The 19,555-nt window shown below is 47.5% G+C and overlaps 1 protein-coding gene across 1 annotated transcript in view; it reads right to left on the bottom strand.

Annotated features, from left to right (window-relative positions):
* Nucleotides 1-9,649: 9,649 nt before the first annotated feature.
* Nucleotides 9,650-19,555, bottom strand: part of BTBD7 (BTB domain containing 7) — an 89,204-nt gene continuing 79,298 nt past the window's right edge. The window contains exons 9-11 of the mRNA XM_072745596.1: nucleotides 18,814-18,992; nucleotides 16,761-17,207; nucleotides 9,650-15,001 (exon numbers count right to left, since the gene is read on the bottom strand). Of these exons, the coding sequence (XP_072601697.1) occupies nucleotides 14,186-15,001; nucleotides 16,761-17,207; nucleotides 18,814-18,992 (1,442 nt within the window). The 3' untranslated portion in view covers nucleotides 9,650-14,185. The remainder of the gene's footprint in view (nucleotides 15,002-16,760; nucleotides 17,208-18,813; nucleotides 18,993-19,555) is intronic.

The raw sequence follows: 19,555 nt of genomic DNA on the forward strand, positions 1-19,555 counted from the left end.
TAGCAGCCTTACAGGTTGTTTGTATTCAGTCCTCTTTAAATGTGCGCAGCCTCCCTCTGCAGGTTTTAAGAAAAATGAATGTAACGTGAGTGTCATAGCAGCTGTTCCTGCCCTGGGGGCCTGCTCAGGCAGGGACTTCTCTCCTGCTGTTCTAGGAGACGTGGCCCGATCTGAGGTCCGCCGGCAGGTTCCTGGACTGCCCGGGCTTTACAACCTCCTCCTTCTTATTTCAAAAGCAAACATGAAAACAAACCAAAAAGCCAATGTAGAGGCCCATGTTTGGCCTCTCCCCTGCTCTTGCTTCCATGGGAATTCTTCAGACCGGTGTGGTCATCACCATGGTGAGCCGAGCACAGGTAAAGTGCTGTCTTCAGTCCTGAAGCTGCCACATGTCTGAAGACGCAGGATTATATAATCCTCAATGCCAGCAAAGCTGCAGTTCTGCTCCCGGACCAAAGGACCCTAGCGGGGCGGAAGGAAATTGAGAGCAATCCAAGTACCGCAGGACCTTGGTGGTGACCTTGGTCAGCTCCCCAGTGAAGAGGAGTGTGGTCTGGGGAACGTGGGAAGTACAGCAAATCAGCCCGGTTCCCAGAGGCCGGCGAGACTGTCTCCCAGTCAGGTCACCTTGAAGTGGCTGCTGGATGCAAGCCTTGGTCTGAGGAGGCATCTGGCATCTGGCACTGGGCCAAAGCCAGATGGACCTCACATGCCCCCTGCCGAACCACTGGGTGTTAGATGTGTGTCCTCCGCTTACAATCCCAGGATCACTCTGTTGGAAGGGACCTGAGAAGTGCCCCAGTCTCACCTTCTGTCAGGACAGGAGGCCCTCATTCACGGATGTACCTCATAGGCGACCTGTGCTGCTCGTTGCCACTGGGTCCCAAGGTCTCCCATGCTTTGGGTGGCAGTGGCCCAACCTGCAGTTTAGTCTCTGGCCTGCCACCCCTGCCACGTGATCTGAGGGGCACTGACCACAGCGCTCTCAGCTGCTGGCATCTATTGTGTGGGCACTGCAGGAGGTCAACACCATGGAAGGCAAAGAGAAAGATTCAGTGATTTAGACATCGAGCCGCTGGGCTAAGCCTTTCCCAAGGCTTGTGCAACCAGCAGACTTTTCTATGTTCGCTTGTAGTGTCAGAGTGCTCACTGCCTCACATGGCACTCCTCCTCTTTCTCCCAGTCCTTGATGTATCTTCCTGGACAGAAAGGCTGGCTGCTGCTTCTGGACTTTTCCACTGGCCTCCCATCCAAATCTTTGGTTTTCCTTCAGGGATTGCTCTGGCTGGAGTTGGGAGAGCTGTTCATGGCACTCTCGGGCACCTGCCCTGGTGGCTCCGCCCTGATTCCCCCAGCTGGAGACTCCCCCTTGGGTTTCCCCTCAGCCATCTTTCCTCCTGTAAGGGCTCCTGTGGCTCGTGCTACTGCTCCCCCACTTGCATCTCAGCCCCCTGACTTCCCTCTCTTGCCTCTGCCTCAGGCCTGAAGCCTCCTCAATGCAGCTCACCTATAGTTAGATTGAAAAGTTTTACCACTGTGTTAGGGTTCTCTGGAGAAATATATCCTATGGGGTCTGCTAGGTATTTATGTCTATATATGTGTGTGCATGTATTTATCTATATGAGATATATTATCCTATATATATCACAGAAACTGGCTCACACAATTAGAGAGGCTGAGAAGTCCCGCGATTTGCTGTCAGCTGCAGACCCAGGAAAGCTGGTGTAGTTCCAGTCCAAGCCTTAAAACCCAAGAACCAAGGGGAGAGCTCATGGACTCTCCCAGTTCAGGAGAAGATCAGTGTTCCAGCTCCGTCAGACCAAGAGGACTTTTTTTTCCTTCCTCCGCCCTTTTGTTCATATATATATACGTATATATATATGCATGAGAGAGAGAGTCAGACACACAGGCAGAGGGAGAAGCAGGCTCCATGCAAGGAGCCCGATGCAGGGCTGGATTCCGGAACTCCAGGACCATGCCCTGGCCCAAAGGCAGGCGCTAAACCGCTGAGCCACCCAGGGATCCCCCTTTTGTTCTATTCCAAATCTCAATAGATGGGATCATACCCGCATCCCACCCTGGGGAGGGCCCGCTGCTGCACTCAGTTCCTCCATTCTAATGCTAACGTCATCTGGAAGCACCCTAGGAGACCCCCGGATATCAGGTCGGCCAGGCATCTGGGCACCTCTCGGCTGAGTCAAGTTGATGCAAAATTAACCGTCGCGACAGCCAACCCGTCTAGTTTGTCTCACACCACCCCACGGCCCATCTGTGGAGTAATGGAGGCCCCCGGGGCCTTGGGGACCTGGGGGCTGTACCCTGGGATGAACGGAGGCCTGGGCTCTGCCTATTGTCACATTCGCTCTTGCCCCAGCTCTTCCTATTTTAAGAGGCTCACTGGGGGCTCCTCAGGTGTGTGGGGTAGCGGGTCCCTCAGCTCCTTCAGGAGGGCGCCCCCTAGTCTAGGCCTGGAGCTATGAGTAAAATGGCAGCAACTGGGAAAATGAGCCACTTTGGAAGCACAGATGCACCTTCTCCACAGGTTTATTTACTGCAGAGTCTAAAGTCCCTCATTTCATGACATCTCGGTGGGGCATGGAGAGATGTGAGACGCGATTCACGATCTCACGTTGTCCTGGCATCAGGGCAGGCAGCAGGGAGCTCCTTGGGAGTTCCTGTGTCTAATATCTGCCCTCCCCGCGAAGCCCTAAGTCGGTGAGCCAGGGACTGTCTTTCCAGCTCATTAGGAAAGTGCTGGAGCCTGGCCCGATGCCTGGCCCGATGCCTGGCCCATGGCAGGGCCCCACCATGGCGCACGCAGACTGGAAAGCTCGCAGGCGCCTGGCAGTGCTGAGCAAGGCCACGAGCTGGAAGCTTCTGCAAACGCCATCTCACTTCCCCCTCACGGTGACCTTAAGAACATGAGTTCCTCCTCGTCCTGAGATGTGGGAACAGAGGCTCTGAGAAGTGGAGGGTCCCCCAGGGGTCCAAGTGACCCGGTATCAAAGGCAGGCCTGACCCCAGGCCCGCCGGGCCCACCGCTCCTTCCGGGGAGCAGGGGAGCCTCCGGGGCAGAACTGCAGGGCGAGCAGCCTTTCCTCAGAGAGCCAGCGTGCCACGGTTTTGTCCCAGGGCACGAGGGACACTGACGCTTTTCTTGTTTGGTTTTGGTAAAATGACTTAGACTCACGTGCCAGAATGGACTTGCTTCCTCCTTCCAGGAGGGCCCGGGCTGTGGGGTGCACAGGCCCTGGCCCCCCGCTAAGAGAGAAAGCGGCCTGAGGGGGAGCAGAAGCTGCCACTCACCACCTTTGAGGACGCGCTCAGAGAGCAGCATCCTTTCAGGGGGTGAGGCTCCCGTGAGAACCCGGACGAGGGCAGCAGCTGGACAGACCCGCCCCCAGTTCACCCTGGCCGTTGAGCTCCGAGCCTTAAACCGGGGTCAGGATACTTAGGTGCCTCGCCAGGTTGTGACAAGTGGGGGCCTGGCGCAGACGGTAACGGTTAGCGGTTAACCAGGTGGTAACCATCACTTAGCTGGCGAGGCAACAAGGTAGAGGAACAGAGACCGGCCCAAGGTAACTCGGTGGGGCGGCGCAGGCCCCAGGGCCCTTGCACGGATTCCATACAGTGGGTTGGTATTTTATTTTATTTGTTTATTTGAGAGAGAGCACAAGCAGGCAGAGGGAGAGGGAGGAGCAGACTCCTTGCTGAATGGGGAGGCTGACGAGGGGCTCAATCTCGACCCTGAGGTCGTAGCCTGAGCCAAGGGCAGACGCTTAACTGACTGAGCCGCCAGGTGCACCTTGCTGAGTGTTTTTAGTAGAGGAAGCAGAGTCCACGACATAATCAGGGTAAAAGCACTTTGAAAACGAAAATGTGTGGGGCGCCTGGGTGGCTCAGGGCGTTGGGCATCTGACTCTTGATTTCCACTCAGGTCATGATCTCAGGGTGGTGAGATCCAGCCCTGCACTGGGCTCCGTGCGGAGTCTGCTTGGGGTCCTCTCTCTCTGTCCCCATGTCCCGCTGACTGTCTCACTCTCTAAAAGAAGAAAGAAAGAAAATGTGCTCCACCGAGTCCTTCAGCTCTTTGTCTCCAGCTGGGGGCCTGGCGTGCAGGCAGCACACAGTAAGTGCTTCTAAATGACCCAATAAGCACCCTACAGAGCAAGTGCGGCCTACACAGGCCTCCCCTCTCCAAGGGCGGCAGCTTTTGTCATACTGGGCGCTTGAGCCTTTGTAGCCCACAGCCTGAGACCTGGGGGACGTGTCTCCACAGCCCGTCACGGTATCCTGAGGGTGTTCGCACAGACAGTGCTGCGTGTTCCACGAGCATAGCTCCGTCTTCCTGGTGGGGAAGGGGAAGGGACTCATGGAAGACGGGGCTGAGGTGCTTGTCAACACGCCCTTGTCCTCAGGGCGCTGGAGGCTGCACGAAGTCCTACCACGATTAAGTGGGGGGGGTCAATGGAGCTCGCGGTATGTGAGATCTGGGGACACAGGGTCTGTCGGAGTCCAGGGTGTCCAAGGAAGACTGCGATGTCCGCTAGTGACTTGGGAGTCCTTATGGGACACTGTGGGGATCAAGCCTCCACCTTGCATGGCAGCCGGGGCTTTGAGTGGGCAAGAGTGCGGGAAGGACCCCAGGTCCTGGGGTGGCACAGGGTAGGCTTGGGAGGAACAGGGAGGTGCTGGGTTGGGCGCAGGCACTTGCTGGACATCGGAGAGGAGGTGCCATCTATGGGCCTGAAGTCCAGGGGTCAAGGCCGGGGGTAGATCTGTGAGTTCTCAGCACGCTTAGTTATGGAAGCCATGGTGACGGATGAGCTCTTCCGCACGGACGGATGTAAGGAGTAGGAGAGAGGATGCCAGGGAATGCCAAGGTTGAAAGGAGGAGCCTGAAACAGGAAGCCAAGAGGCTGCCAAAGTGGTGAGAGCAGACCCAGGAGTCATGGCACAGAAGCTAGGGGTGTCATGGGGTCAATGTTGCCAAATCACATAAGGTATAAAGTGTCTGTTGAGATCTAGACAAGCTCTAAGCCAATCGAGGAAAGAGACAAAGAGATAAGATGGGTGGATTTCTAGCCCCCCGGCCACCCCGTCATTCCTCATAAAGCTTATTTGGGTGACGTAGCTTTCTTTGTGGAGTTATGGGCTCCTGGGCCAGAGCCCCAGGATGAGCCACTTAGCCGCTGGCAGGCAACCCCCTGCAGGACAAGCAAGCAGGGTCGCCTACTGCTTGGCTGGCTGGCCCCATTGCCTGGGGACTTTTGAGAGTTTCTGCTCTTGGGGTAGCTGGTTCCTGAGAAAGGAAGGAGAGGAGAGGCGGGCCCGCAGGCAGAGCCTCGCCTTCCTGTTCCCTAACACCAACTCCCAGCAGGGGAAAACGAGGTGGGTAGTGCCCACCCTAATTTACTGACCTGAGGGCGGCTGGGGACCAGGCCAGGTGTGGTGGGTCTGGGTAGCCCTGGGGTGGTGGGAAGTGGGGGCACTCTGGCCTCTCAGGAGTTTGGGTGCACCTATTGGAATATACAGAAATTAGTTCAGGCACAGAGGGTGAGGAAGTATTTATGGTACATTAGAGAGAAGATTCTGGATACGCAGGATATTTGTGTAGCTGAAGAGTGTAAGGGTGAAGGGTTTCAGGAGGAGTGTGCCCAAGGCAGCAGCTGCCCACGGTACCTCACAGCAGCCCTTGCTCTGCGAACGGGAACAAGAAGACTTTGGCTCAGGTGCCTTAGGATTATGAGGCCCCATCAAGGGCTCAAGGAGTAAACTGCTGTCGCCCCATTGAAGGATGAGGATCTTAGGGTTAGGTGCTTAGCTCTAGGTCCCTCAGGCCCGGACGTGCCCTGGTGGGTGCTCTGGTTCCTTCCTTGGGAACACAAGCCCTTCTTCCCTTGGGTTTTCCTGGCTTTGGCTTCCTCACTCCCTCTGAAGCCCAGGCACCATCCAGCAGATTCCCCAGGGTGGAGACATGTGATGCTCGCCCCCAGATCCCGGGCTCTCCCGCACTGGGGAGACCTCAGAGGCGGGCAACCTCGCCCTGGCGTTGACACAAAGCCCAGGGCTGGCATCTGGGGAAATGCACATGGCTATGTGGGCCGGCCAGCTCCAGGGGGGTTCCAGAGACTGAATAAAAAGGGGTCCCTGGGCCAGAAATAGGCAGATGGAGGTCACTGAAAGGAAGCCCATGAAAGATCCCGATGTCATTATCAGTGTCACGCATAAGGTTGTGTTTGGAGCAGGGACAGTGCAAGGTTAGCAGGTGATGGACGGCAGAACCTTGCCCCTCACTTCCATCCTTTGTCAAAGGGAACGCCCTCCAAACCCTAATGAGCTGAGCAAATGTGACAGGGAGGGTCTGGGGACCCTGAGGGTCACTACTTGGGAAGTGGCATGTGACTGTCATCTGTACAGAATGAGCAAATAGTAGAAGTGACCAAATGTCTCAGTTCACATGCCTAGGGCCTGGGAAGGGGCGGGATGATAGGTTCTGGTGACTGGGACGGGCCGCTGTCATCCGTGTTCCCTCGGGGATCCTAAGAAGAGCCACCAGCTGGTGCTGAATGATCTCCGTACACGGGCAGGAAGCAGCTGGGTTAGGAATGGGGTCTTTTGAGAACAAATTGTGCTGAGTTGGCCTCCTTTCCCACGCTGATGGGGTCAGCAGTCCTCGAGTGGGGGACATGCCCCAGCCAGGCTGCACCCGCCGTCACAAGCGGAGATGAAGAGCAGGGCAGCCGGGAGGACAGCGCCACTCTGCAGCGTCCGTCAGCCCACAGCTCGGGCCCTGCACCCCTTCCTCCGCGCTGCCAGCCCAGAGCAGCTTCAGGCCCGGCCTCCCCGACCCTCTGAACAGCAGCCGTTGGGTTTTGAGGAGGGGTGGGATTGGTCCCCGATCTGGTGTGTGTAATTAGCTGGAAAAGGTAATACGTGGGCAGCCCCGGTGGCTCAGCGGTTTAGCGCCGCCTTCAGCCCAGGGCTTGATCCTGGAGACCCGGGATCGAGTCCCATGTCAGGCTCCCTGGATGGAGCCTGCTTCTCCCTCTGCCTGTGTCTCTGCCTCTCTCTCTCTCTGTGTGAGTCTCTCATGAATAAATAAAATCTTAAAAAAAAAAAAAAAAGGTAATACGTGCACATACCTTGAAAATTCAATCAGGACTTAAAGTGTGCAATTGAGTCCCCACCTGACAATGGTGCCCCTCGAGGCTGTCCTGGGGACGTCGCACGGTGCTTGCAGACATGTTCACGTCCCTGCGAGCGGGCTGCGGACCCTTCTGTCTTCTCCTCGAGTGGGAGCAGATTCATACGCTCTTTTGTCCTTCACTTCTTTCACTTCCTGTATTCTGAAGGTCATATTCCCTGCTCCCTGAGCGGGTCCCCCCACCTGGCCTCCGGGTGCCCCACGTGCTGCTTTCCTTCCACCTGCTGGGCTGCCCTGGCTGGAAACTCCCTCTAGCTGAACTGTAAAGGTTGGAGCTCCTCCAATTGATTCCTGGGCCTTCTTTGCATCTTAAACCTTCCCCCGAAGCCACCCTATCTACTCCCGAGGTGGACAGCTCCCACCTAGCACCGCCCCCCACCTTTGGACCCTCTCCTCTGAGCTCCTAGCTTGCACCCAACTGCCAAGCACACATGATCACCATTAAACTCTCATCTTCCTGCCGACCCGACTTCTCTTGCTCTCCCCCAAACCAGCGGGCACTGCTGGTACCTGCAGTTGTCACAGGGTACTCAGGATCCTATCCAGAACCTTCCTCGTTTTGGTCAGCCGTCTGGGCTCTTCGAGGGAGGGCTGCACCGGCCTCCTGCCTCACAACTCTGGCAGGGAAGCTTCCCGTTGCTGCTAGGGTCAAGATGCCCCAATGTGCCTCTCACTCCCTGAAGCTTATTTCCTCAGTGCTCTGCATCTTCCTGGGAACCCTCCCCCCGAAACTCCCTCCTCCCAGCCTTGCGGTTCTGACTTTCCCCTGACCTGCACTCGAAAGGTCACTTCCACATTAAGTCTTTCCCATCCTGGGGCCAGTTAGATCCCCAGCCTTACCTCTGTAATAATCCAGTGTCTTTTATTCCTTGACACCCTAAAATTGTTATGGGCAGGACTGTGTCTTGCTCATTACTGTCACCACAGGACTTGGCAGTGTCTGGCAGTTAGAAGTTACTTATTGAATAAGTCAATGTTTGTGAAACAAACGATTGCCATGCCTGTGCCTGCTTGGGCCACCATCCTTTCTGGATTTGAGCCTAGGCTCTACCAACTTACTAGGTGTGTGACCTTGGAGAAGTTACTTGATGTCTCTGTGCTTTGGTTCCTGATCTGTAATAAAATGGCACTAATAATAGTATGTAATTCACAGAGGATTAAAGGAAATAATGTCGAATTCATTGATTAAAAAAAAAAAAAGTGCCGGGATTGAATCTGCCATGTATTCCTCCTCCCATCCATTCCTGAGCCATGTCAAACCAGTCTTCCCCTCAGCCATGATAATCTCCTACTGCTCTATACTGCTTTGTTTCTGGGACAAAACTCCTTTCCGGCGAGAGTCCAGAGTTTCTGAGAGTAGGTATCCTGTTGGCTCTGTCTGCTGGAAAGAGGAGATCGAGAAATATCCCTCAATGCACTGAGGAAAGGTTAAGGCCTGCCATGGCTAAGGAGGTGGCCTGAACCCACTATCCCAGGGGTCATCTGCGAGTACAGGAGTGAAAGTTGACTTACTCAATTTTCTTTTTTAGATTTTTAAGCAATTCACATACAATAACGCCCTTAGATTTTATCGAGAGTCTACAGTCAAACCTAAGATGGCTACAAGATATAGTCAGTCACCTTAGTGAGACGTGCAAGGGGAAATGCTAGAAGGGAACTTATTAGTGAAAGGATTACAATAAAAAATGACATTGGGCAGCCCCAGTGGCGCAGCGGTTTAGCGCCGCCTGCAGCCCAGGGCGTGATCCTGGAGACCCCGGGATCGAGTCCCACGTGGGGCTCCCTGAATGGAGCCTGCTTCTCCCTCTGCCTGTGTCTCTGCCTCTCTCTCTAGCTGTGTCTCTATGAATAAATAAATAAAATCTTTAAAAAAAAATGACATTGATTGTATAGCAACTGAAAAAATGGAAAGTAGAAAACTTTTTTTTTTTTTTTACTAGAAAACTTTCTATTTCACATTTTTCAGAAACTTAGACTAGATCATGACTCTCTTACCCTTTCAAATAGTAAGTGAATGGACCCCGAGTTTGAAAGAGGAAAAAAGCTCAGATACTTGGGAGACCTGAGTCTTGGATGTATCTGGGTATCTTGCTGCTGGACCAGTGCCTGGCACCTTCCAGGCTTGGGTCCAGGTGGGCAGAATGCTGGACTTCCTTTGGAGACCCCTGTGCAAATTAATTCTCTGCTAGAATTTGTAAACTGAAGTCTCTCATAAGTGTCCTACTGAAATAATAGAAAAGAATGCACCTGATTTAGATGAAAATGTGATATTTCCAAGAAAACTGTAATAATCTTAAAGAGCCCCTGATTAACTGAGATCCTGGAAACAGAGGGTAAGTTCATCTGGAAAACTCCCAGTTCTACCCTTAGTGGAGTACAATTGCCTCTAAATTGAGATCTGCATGCTATAGGGCTAAAACAGACTGTATCCAACTCAGCAGATTCTATACAAGCCATTTATTTGAAATGCCAACTATGTGTAGGATAAAGTCAGTGCTACATGCTTATCAGTAACAGTAGAAAAATAGAACCAGTGGAAACCTTTGTACAACCGTAATGATACTCAAAAGAGAAATCTATCGTTTTACAATGCTTCACACAGACGAATTCAAGTTTGGAGGTACCTAAATAAAAATACTATATATTTCTTTAAAAAACACTATGTACAATTGAAGCGTAAACAAGTTTTACAAAGTACTGGTTATGCAGGTTGTAGAAAACACTTGCATAGGACATGAAATCAGTTTAAGAAAAATTTCTGAGCCTTTAGCATTGAAGGCACTTGACTTTATACCAGTAACAGCACAACCACAAGAAATGCAGTGTTGTAGAAGATACCACCTCTCTGAAGTACAGATGTGGTACATAAACAGCAAGTGGGGTTCAGGAATCTTTAGCTTTCAGCCACCCCATCTAAGAGCAGGATTCCATACCACCTGCCCATGGAACCCAGATGCACAGTTACGTGTAGGTACACAATGAAGCTTCCAGAGCTTATCTTGTCTCTTAGAACCCACATAAACACACAAACACGAGAGGTTATTTTCAAGACACACACCTGCAAGTAATCTTTCTATAGGAACAGCCACAGCATTATAATATTCAGAATGTGGAAGAATAACACATGGTCTGAGGGTTTTCTAGAGGAAAAAAAAAGATCTGAAGACTTGCCAATAAAACAATTATATAACAGCTACTGCAATCTACAGGACAAAAAGACAACTTAACATTTCATAAAACATTGTTCATACAACAGTGTTAATGGAAAAGAGTAAAATATCTTTTAGTGTGTGATGATAACTCTTTTAGTAACATTATGTGTAATGAGGTTTGAAAGTAAACCACTTAGTAGACAAAGTAAACCACTGCAGAACCGGGAATAGCACCCATCACTGCTGCTTTAATAGTAACTTTCAACTGAAAGTTGAAGGTCAACAAAATAATAATTAAAAAAAAAGAGTCAAACATTTCCCTTTGAGTTCGTTCCTAAGGTAAAAACATGAATGCCTCAGAATTGGAAAACAAGTGTCTTACAAGTGTTTCATGAAACGCGTTTCCCCATGAATCGCGGATTACACATATGAAAATCCCTATTTTGCTGAGTAGTTACTGAGAAACATTCACCCTTCCCCTGTGGAGACTGGGACATGGCAATGTCAGCCGTGAGCTCCTGTGGCCCCTGCTGCCCCCCAGGCCCTGCAGCATCACCCACGTTCTCATGGACAAGGGCTGCCCGCTGGCAGAAGGTGAACAGCCAGTCAAAAGAAAACCCAATTAATAGGTGGCAATTGCAATAAAAAGTTATTGAGGACACAAAACCAAGAATTAGGTAAAGTTTCACAGCTCTACAAAAAAGACTCAAATATAAAGATCTTGTTAAAAATCCTTAATATCCAACTGGTTCTGGAAATGCCGGGAGAGCTTAGGTCTAGGGGCGTGTGCCTAGAATGAGCTAATGGGGGGCACAGGCCATGGTGGGTGGGAATCTGAAACAGCTGCTTTTCACTGATAATTTTTGCCTTTCATGCTGCTATTTCTTTTCGAGCCACAGGGGACTTTGAACTTAGCCATCAAAATCACAAAACTAAAACCAAAAATGTAAGTAGAGGACCAACAGCTTCTTGAAGAAACATGGACCTTCTCTTCCCTCTCCAGGAGCTAAGTGGTAGTTCTCTAAACCACTGAAGGTGGCGATTGACTGACAGCCTGATTGTCTGCAACCTTGAGAAGAGATCTGGTATTTTGAGATATAGTTCTCCTGAAATTTCTAAACCAAGGGAAATGCCAGGTCCTACAGCCTAAATTTTATATTATACATACACTTTTTTCCTAAGAGCAATCTTACCCAGACTTCACATTTATCTTAGTACAGCATTAACAGATTTTAATGCCAAGTAAGCAATACAGAAGATTGGAGAGGTGGGTTCCAAACCCAGAGGCACACAGCTAATCTACCCTAGCCACCACACTTCACAAGATATATCAGAAGTCCACTGACGCCTACCCTAGCACACACACCACACCTGCTTACCTTCTCCAAGTCACACCAGTCCACAATCCCACAGATTAAAGCAAGTTCCTCTCTGTACACAATTTAGATCAGCTACTACATTATTAAAAACAAACCTCATAAATTAAAGTAGGAACAGTGGCCACTTATTTTTATGTTTGGGGGATATGAAAGAATATTTAATAAGTTTTCAGGAAAATGAGTCTGTGACATCAAATAGCTCTTGTCTAACATTTTAAAAAATACAGGTCAGAGATGAGAATACCTTTTCCCACCCAAATTAGCTCTACTCACTCTTATTTGCAGTACCAGCACAGTACAGTCTGAATTCGGAAATTTAAAACTGCATCAAGATAATTCATGTCAACACGTGTATATAAATACACCTTAAAGAATATGATGGAATTAATTTTTGTTTCTGAAGAGAGATGGACTGAGATTGGCTTCAAAAGACACCATCATCTATAATAGAGTCAAACCTCCGAAAAATGAGAACAGAGTCCTATGTTTTTCTATCTTTTAAAAAAAAGAGCCTCAGAGGCAATGCTAGCCGGCCTCCTAGGGGATGAGTGTTCACTCTGGGAGGCATGGAGCTCAGCATACAACACTGCTGGCATCGCTGGACACGCTGGCAGCAGCTAACTAGGCAGGCAGCAGGACATGGGGCAGCGGTTTGCCGGTGTAACCAGATGGATGTGGTCCCTGTCTTTGAGACTACCTACTGTTAGGATTTTTTAAAATGTCAGATTATTCCTGAGTGTATATCCACAGGGTAAAGTAGGAAAGACTGTTAAGAGAAACTACAGCTTCGGGAGAAATCAGAGTTGTTGACGCCCAATAGAAACCTATTTACTTAAAAGTGCATGTAATTCATTTATATGGTAGCTTGTAAAGGCTCCCTAGCCCTGCATAGTTTTAGAGTGAGTGTGATTCATAGTTATATATATATATGTGTGTGTGTGTGTGTGTATATATATATGTGTGTGTGTGTGTGTGTGTATATATATATATATATATACACACACACACAAACGTAGAAAAGAGGCTCCCAGACATCCTTCACACAAAGGAATGTTCAGCAGGTCTCTTTTGTTCTAAGTGCTACGGCTGTGTGTGTGTGTATGTGTTTGTAAAAATACAAAGTGAATGCTCAAATAATGTTGAAGTGATTTAAAAACTCAAATACTAATATATTTACATTGGAGAGTAAGAAAAAAAAAACAGTCCTTAGCTCACACATTGCCCTTCCAAGGGAGAGGATCTTAAAAGATCCCATGTGCTCAGTGGTTCAGTAAAATCCTAAACCAGCGTCCCCAGTGGAGTTCAAGTAGGACGTGTAGTGTTTCACTGGGAAAAAAAAAAAAAAAGAAAGAAAAGGTTTCTTTTTCTTTTTTTGGTGACAAAGCATTATGCATTCTACAACTTTTTAGGACACCAAAATTCAGACAAACTTTGAAAAACGTTTAAAAGAAAACACAGGCTTACAAACACCAAAATGACATCCATAAGACTGAAGCCCTTTTGTTTTTTTTTTTTTTTCCCACAGAGAGCAAGACAACTGAAGGCAGCAAGCAGTCATTTCCCATCTCAGCTGGAGAGTCGAAGCTCAGAACCAGAAATCCTGTCGGGCAAACTTTAAGTTACTTCGCTATTTTCACTGCCTTAGGATTCCAAGAAATCCAATGTCTTTGAAACCTCCTCTAGGGCTACGCTAATGCACATGACCAGCACCTGCAGTGATTCTGGCAGCGTCCACACTGTGAACAAAGCTACGGCGTTAGCCCGGGCACAAAAGGCTTTGCTCCTTTCGGTTCTTTACCGAACCAGAAAACTTCAGGATCCTGACTGGACTCTCGCTGGAGGAATGAAGACCAGCTCCCAAGACTTGTTAAGAAAAGAATGATATTAGATTTATGGAGACTGAGCAGGAAGATTTCTGAACTAAAACAATTACCGAAGAGAGAGGAGCATTTTGATGTGCTGTTCTTTGGAATTTCTATAATTAAAAAATAAGCACAGAACTATTTCATAAGAAAATACATCTCATTGTGCAGTCCAATGCACGTGGAAACTGGTAGATGAAAGGTAAAATGCAAAAAAGTATGAAAATACGGTTCCTTTAAATGTGGCAATAAAGTTTGACATACTGATATAAAATCAATACAGGTAAAATAAATGTACAAGTGCAAAAAAATTCCATCATTTGTAAAGAGGGAAAAAAAAGTGCCAGCTTGCTTGCTCTTAAAAATGCTTCCCCACACAACTGTTCAAACACAAAATAGACAGATGCAGCATTCAAAAGAACCCTCGTAGCATGCCACGTCTCATAAACATGTATATACAAAAACTAGAATAAAATAATGTGAAATTGAGTTAGCTGGCATCGATAAACTGGTCTCTAAGTTGTCGGGTTACATCATAAAATGGGATGTTTCACATCTCAGGCACAGACGACTTGGAGGTTGCTCTCAGAGGGCAGACTTTTTGTAGAGGAAGTCTGGCTTGCTAGGTGACCTCCTTCCCCTGCTTATTGAATCTTCCCTTTCTAAATCAGTATTTTGCTGAGCTCCGCGGCCCAGGGACTCGCTGTCCGCCAGTCTCCTACTGGATCTCTCTTCCGGAGCTTCAGAGTTGCATGCAGGATGTGAGGGTCTGTTGGGAGTCAGCCCAAAAGTCAAGTCAGTTTCTACTGCTGTTCGTCCCCTGACGTGGGCTGGACCATTGCCACCATTTTCGGGGGCCGCCAAAGGAAAGTCTGACCGCTGGGGAGGTTGTTCGACGACGTCAAGGTGGATAGACTCATTCTTTTGTCTGTGAAGGTGCCCATCAGGGGAAAGTGGATATTCTCTCCTACCTTCTTCCTGCTTTTTAGGAGAGGTCTGGCTAGGTAGGTAGGCTGACTTTAAGCCACTTGGTGATGCCTTATTGTGGCTATACAAATCGGGACCAAAATATCCACCTTGTGAAGGGGAAGGGGTGCGTCTGCCAGGAGCAGGAGTAGAAGGTCTGCAAGCAGCATTTGAGAAGTCATAGAAATCCGGATATTCCTGCTGATTTTCTCGAGCATCTGCTTTTTGCTCTAGTGTGTGTTTCTTTCGAGACGTGTGTGTATGCCTCTGTGGAATACATGACAGATGCTGGGGAGGCCCTGGTCCTACTTCAGAAACTGATTGGCTTAATTCTGTGTCTACAGCCAGTTCTGGAAGCCTCCTGTCCTTGAGTGACAGTGTGGACACACCCATGGCGATGTCTGGCATTAGGTCATTTAGCACAGGTTGTGTACACTGCAAACAAGAGACAAGAGAAGGGAGGGTTAAAAGAAAAAGACCCACGACTCCCTCTTTGTAAAAATGATGTTCACCAATTTTGGTTCTTCATTATGAAAGTGATACATGCCTATTTTTAAGAATGGTAACACTATAGGGGCCACTGGGTGGCTCAGTATGTTAAGTGTCTGACTCCTGATTTTGGTTCAGGTGGTGATCTCAGGGTTGTGAGACTGAAACCCCTGTCAGGCTCCAAGGGCAGCCCAGAGCCTGCTTGTCTCTCCCTCTGCTCTGTTGCTTGCCCCCCTCCCTGCTTGCTCTTGTGCTCTCAAATAAATTAAAAAAAAAAAAAAAAAAAAAAAACAACTTAAAAAAGAAACAATAATATAGAAAACCATAAAGGTAAAAAAAAAAAAAACAAAAACCCGCTAATCTTCCCTATGAGATAGTCAATATTAACATTTTGAGGTATTTTTCTCATTTTTTCTCTGCCCATATATTAATTTTCATAAAATGTAGTGAATATTAAGCCTGTCAATAAGTTTTGAGATTACTATTTAAATTACAGCATAATATTCCACCGTATTGAGGAGTCATGGGTTATTTAGCCATTCTTCTTCCACTGTTGACATTAAAGTTGTTTCCAACTTATTATTATTATAACCAATACTGTAATGGGGTGCGTGGCTGGCTCAGTTGGTGGAATGTGTGACTCTTGACCTTGAGGTCCTGAGTTTGAGTCCCACGCTGAATGTAGAGATTACTTAAAAATCAAATCTTAAAAAAAAAAAAAAAAAAGACTGCAATGAACTTACAAATAAATTACCTTTAAAGGGAATTTTATTTAAAATAAATAGTAGTAGAATTTTTGAAATTGTAAAATTGAGGGCAAGGCCAATAGGGTGGGAATTTGGCTTATCTAACATTATCAATCTCTGTTGTTTCTTCTTTTTTAGAGGGGAGACTGCAGGGAAAGTAGGTAGAAGGGTGTAAGGTAAGGAAGGATCATAATTTGATCTGAAGTGTATACTAGTCCAGTTTCCAAATATTTTAACAAAGATTCCCTGAAGTAATATATGTATCTTTTGTTATTTTATTGAAGGCCACCGACAATGTGTGTGACTGAGCAGGAAGACTTAAAAATCGCTACTTTTTCCCAAAGGTATTATATAAACAGAAATTGAACCTCTAATACAATGCAAAATTGATCAAGGAATTCTTGCTTAATTTATTAGCTACTAACACTAGCTACTGCGGTTCCCAGTCAAATGAGTGCTCAGATGGAAGAGCCTGCCAGAGGCAGACACAGGCATGAGAACTGATTATCTGTCCATTTTCTGAACAGGAGTCTTCCCCACATTGCTCCTGACAGTATATACAGCTATAAATAACTTCCCTTTCCCGCCCCATCAAAGCATCTGATAGAAGAGTAGATTCTACAGAAGTTAGGGCAGATTCTAGACATGTGCTTGAATGGAGCATCACAAAACTGGTAAGATCCACTGGCACTGCCCTGTGCCACTACCCCTTCTGAGTACCTGCAATGAGCACTAAGATGAAGAAGGTACCAACTACTTCCAACACACATCCCATCTCTCCCCCTGGCTCTCGCTCTGGTCCACTATCCCTCTCTCTTTCCCTGCAGTCTAGGTTTTTAGCCTGTCAGTAACACTTCTGGGCACTGCCGAGTCCCAGTACGGCTCCTAGGGTCAGGGAAATTGCTTCTAATTTTCCACGAACATTTTATTTTAGGTAAATTAGCGAAGTGCTAACTTACCACTTGTTTCTCACATGCTACTGTTGCTGAGGTGGTGGTGGCGGCGGCAGCGGCCACTGTCTGTCTCCCTAGTCCTGTGGTGTTGGTGCAATCAGGTGCTGCTGCTTTAACACCTGGCAAGTAGACTGGAGGGGGACCAGCTTTAGGGGCTGTTCTGGAGTGAAACAGTGAATGATTACAAGGATAAGAGAATGAGCGTGAAGGGTGCTGGCTGGGAGGTCTTTGTTTCCAGCCTGCTTTGAGTTGGTTATGGATTGGGGTGGCTGGGGGGTGGTATGGAGGTGGTGGTGGGGGCAAGGGTGGATGGAAGGCCACAAAAGAGTCCAGATCTGTAAACATGGTTTCTGCAGTAGGGGTGCTGTTAACTCGACATCTCCCAGACTGTCTCATTGTCAAGAGTGGACTTTCGTCCCCGAAGCGTTCATCCGGAAAGAACTTGTGAGGATTCTAAGAAAGATTTAAACAAAGAAACAAATAAACAAAAAGGACATTTATTAGCAAATTTCCTAGATAGAAATTTACAGGCTGAGAGCGTTAAATGAGATCTTGCATTAAGTGTAGAGATTACTTAAAAATAAAATCTTGAAAAAAAAAAAAAAAGGATGGCAATAAACATACATTTGGCAAGAGAAAAAGGCACAACATATTTCTCTAGGCCAGAAGCCCAAGGAAAAATTAATAACAGCACAAAAGGATACAGCAGAGTCTCTGCAGCCTAAGACAGAGCTATCAAGGAGAGCTGTTTAACTAAATATTCCAGCAAGCAGGTCAGTAATCCCTTGCAAGATTATGTGATAATGCAAAAGTAGGAAATAAAACTTAATTCAAATATGTCTTTGCTGAGAAAATAAAATTAAATACCAAAGGAAAAAAAGGCATACAAGTGAGGATCTTCCTAGAATTTTCTGACAAAGCATTGCACTCTGTCTGAAATAAAACCTATAAAATACTAATCCTTACCTGTTTATTACATATCACTCAGTTTGATTAGTATTTTGATAAACACTATATAGTAATTAACTTATAAAACTTTTATACAATTTAAGATATCAAGTTAAGATACAATTTAGAATGGCGAAGGCTTGAAAGAAAGGAATAGGAAACAAGACTCTATTTCAGGGATGGAAACCATGGTAAAAAATAAAAATCAAGAACGGCCTGCTGCCCTGCCTAGAAACACCACACTACATTCCTCTTTGAATACTCAGGCTAAAGAAGTCTGGAGTCAGTGGCAAAAAAAAAAAAAAAAAAAAAATCAATCACTTAACCAGACAAAATTAAATTTTATTTTAGGCTCTGATTTAGCGGCTGTGAACAGACTACTTTACACGTTCTTTCTTCATTGCAAAACTGACGCTACTGCTTTTGTACTTGGTAAGAAATTAGGTTTTTTCCCCCTGCTTATTAAAAAAAAAATTCATTCCTTGATTCTCATGCCTACAGGATTTGTAACTTCATACAAAAAACATTTTTATTACATGGAGGAGAGAGGAAGAAGAAGGGCACCTGGCAGATCTGTTAAGTCTGGTAGTAGGCCACAAACTGAAACCTAGAGACCCAATGGGGGACAGAGAGCAGTGGAGGGTCAGAATTTCCTACTTCTTCTTTCACCTTTGATGAGGATGCATGCTATTAACTTTTAGCAAGCCTATTAGGCACCGGAGACACAGTTGCTTACATACAGCACCTCTTATCTTCACAACATCCACTCTACTGGTGAGGAAACTGATATTCAGAGTGCTTATGTGGTTGGCCCCGGTTAACTAACTAACTGATAAGCAGCAGAGCCAAGATATAAATTCAGCTCTCCCTCCAAAGCCTGTGTGCTCCATCTCCATCCACTCTACACACCGCCTCTACCTGGGAGGCGGTGGTTGGGAGTGGGGGTGGGGGTACAGAGGACGACTTCCAGGCTATCACAGACCCTCAAGGCAGTGAAAGGGCATGTGCTAAGAAACAGATGCACATGCTGTGAGGGCTCCTTAAGATGTCTGAACTACTGTCTACACAATGATCAAGGCTCCCTATCACACACTGTCAAAAGCCATCCCACCTGTAAGAGCTCAGCAGCAGCATCCGCAAGACCAAATTCTCTTAACACTCGAATCTGTATCTCATAGCTGACCGTGGCACCTTCTCCACAGTTGAGTGCGTAGGCTCTCTGCACCTGCTCAGTATGCCGTAGTTCCTGCAGACGCCTGACCATGTCTTTCATAATGAGGAGACGAGGAACTGAAAAAAGAAAAAGTTGGTAGGCAAAATATCTGAGCTGCATGAAAACCCACCCACTGAGCATGAGAAAGAAAGCATGTATTCTGCTTAGAATCTTCTTAAATATTTGGTGATAGCCTTTTAATTTCCTGGAAACATAGTAACTTATATGCTGCCTAGAGAAGGGGGACCCTGAATGGAGTCTTGAAAAATGAGAGAAAACCAGTCAGGTAAAGTAGCATGAAGGCATGTGTCTCAAGCAGAAGGACCAGGCATATGTCAAACAGGCAGGTGACAGACAGCATGGCATGAGCAGCTGGTACCACTAGTAGAACTTAGGGTTCAAAGGTACAAGCAGGAAGAGTATTATTCTCTTAATACTCTTGAGAAGGCGAGACAGGTAGGAGCAGATCACAAATGACCCAGCATATCATAAGGAATTTACATCCTGGAGGTTGAACCAAGCCTGCGGCCTAGTTTGTAAATAAAGTTTTACTGGCACACAGCTACATCCACTCGTTCAGGCAGTGTCTGTGGCTGCTTCTGATGGCAGAGTTGAGAAGCTTCGATGGAGACTGCAGAGC

Source organism: Vulpes vulpes, unplaced genomic scaffold (genome assembly GCF_048418805.1).
Source record: "Vulpes vulpes isolate BD-2025 unplaced genomic scaffold, VulVul3 u000000660, whole genome shotgun sequence".
NCBI lineage: Eukaryota > Metazoa > Chordata > Mammalia > Carnivora > Canidae > Vulpes > Vulpes vulpes.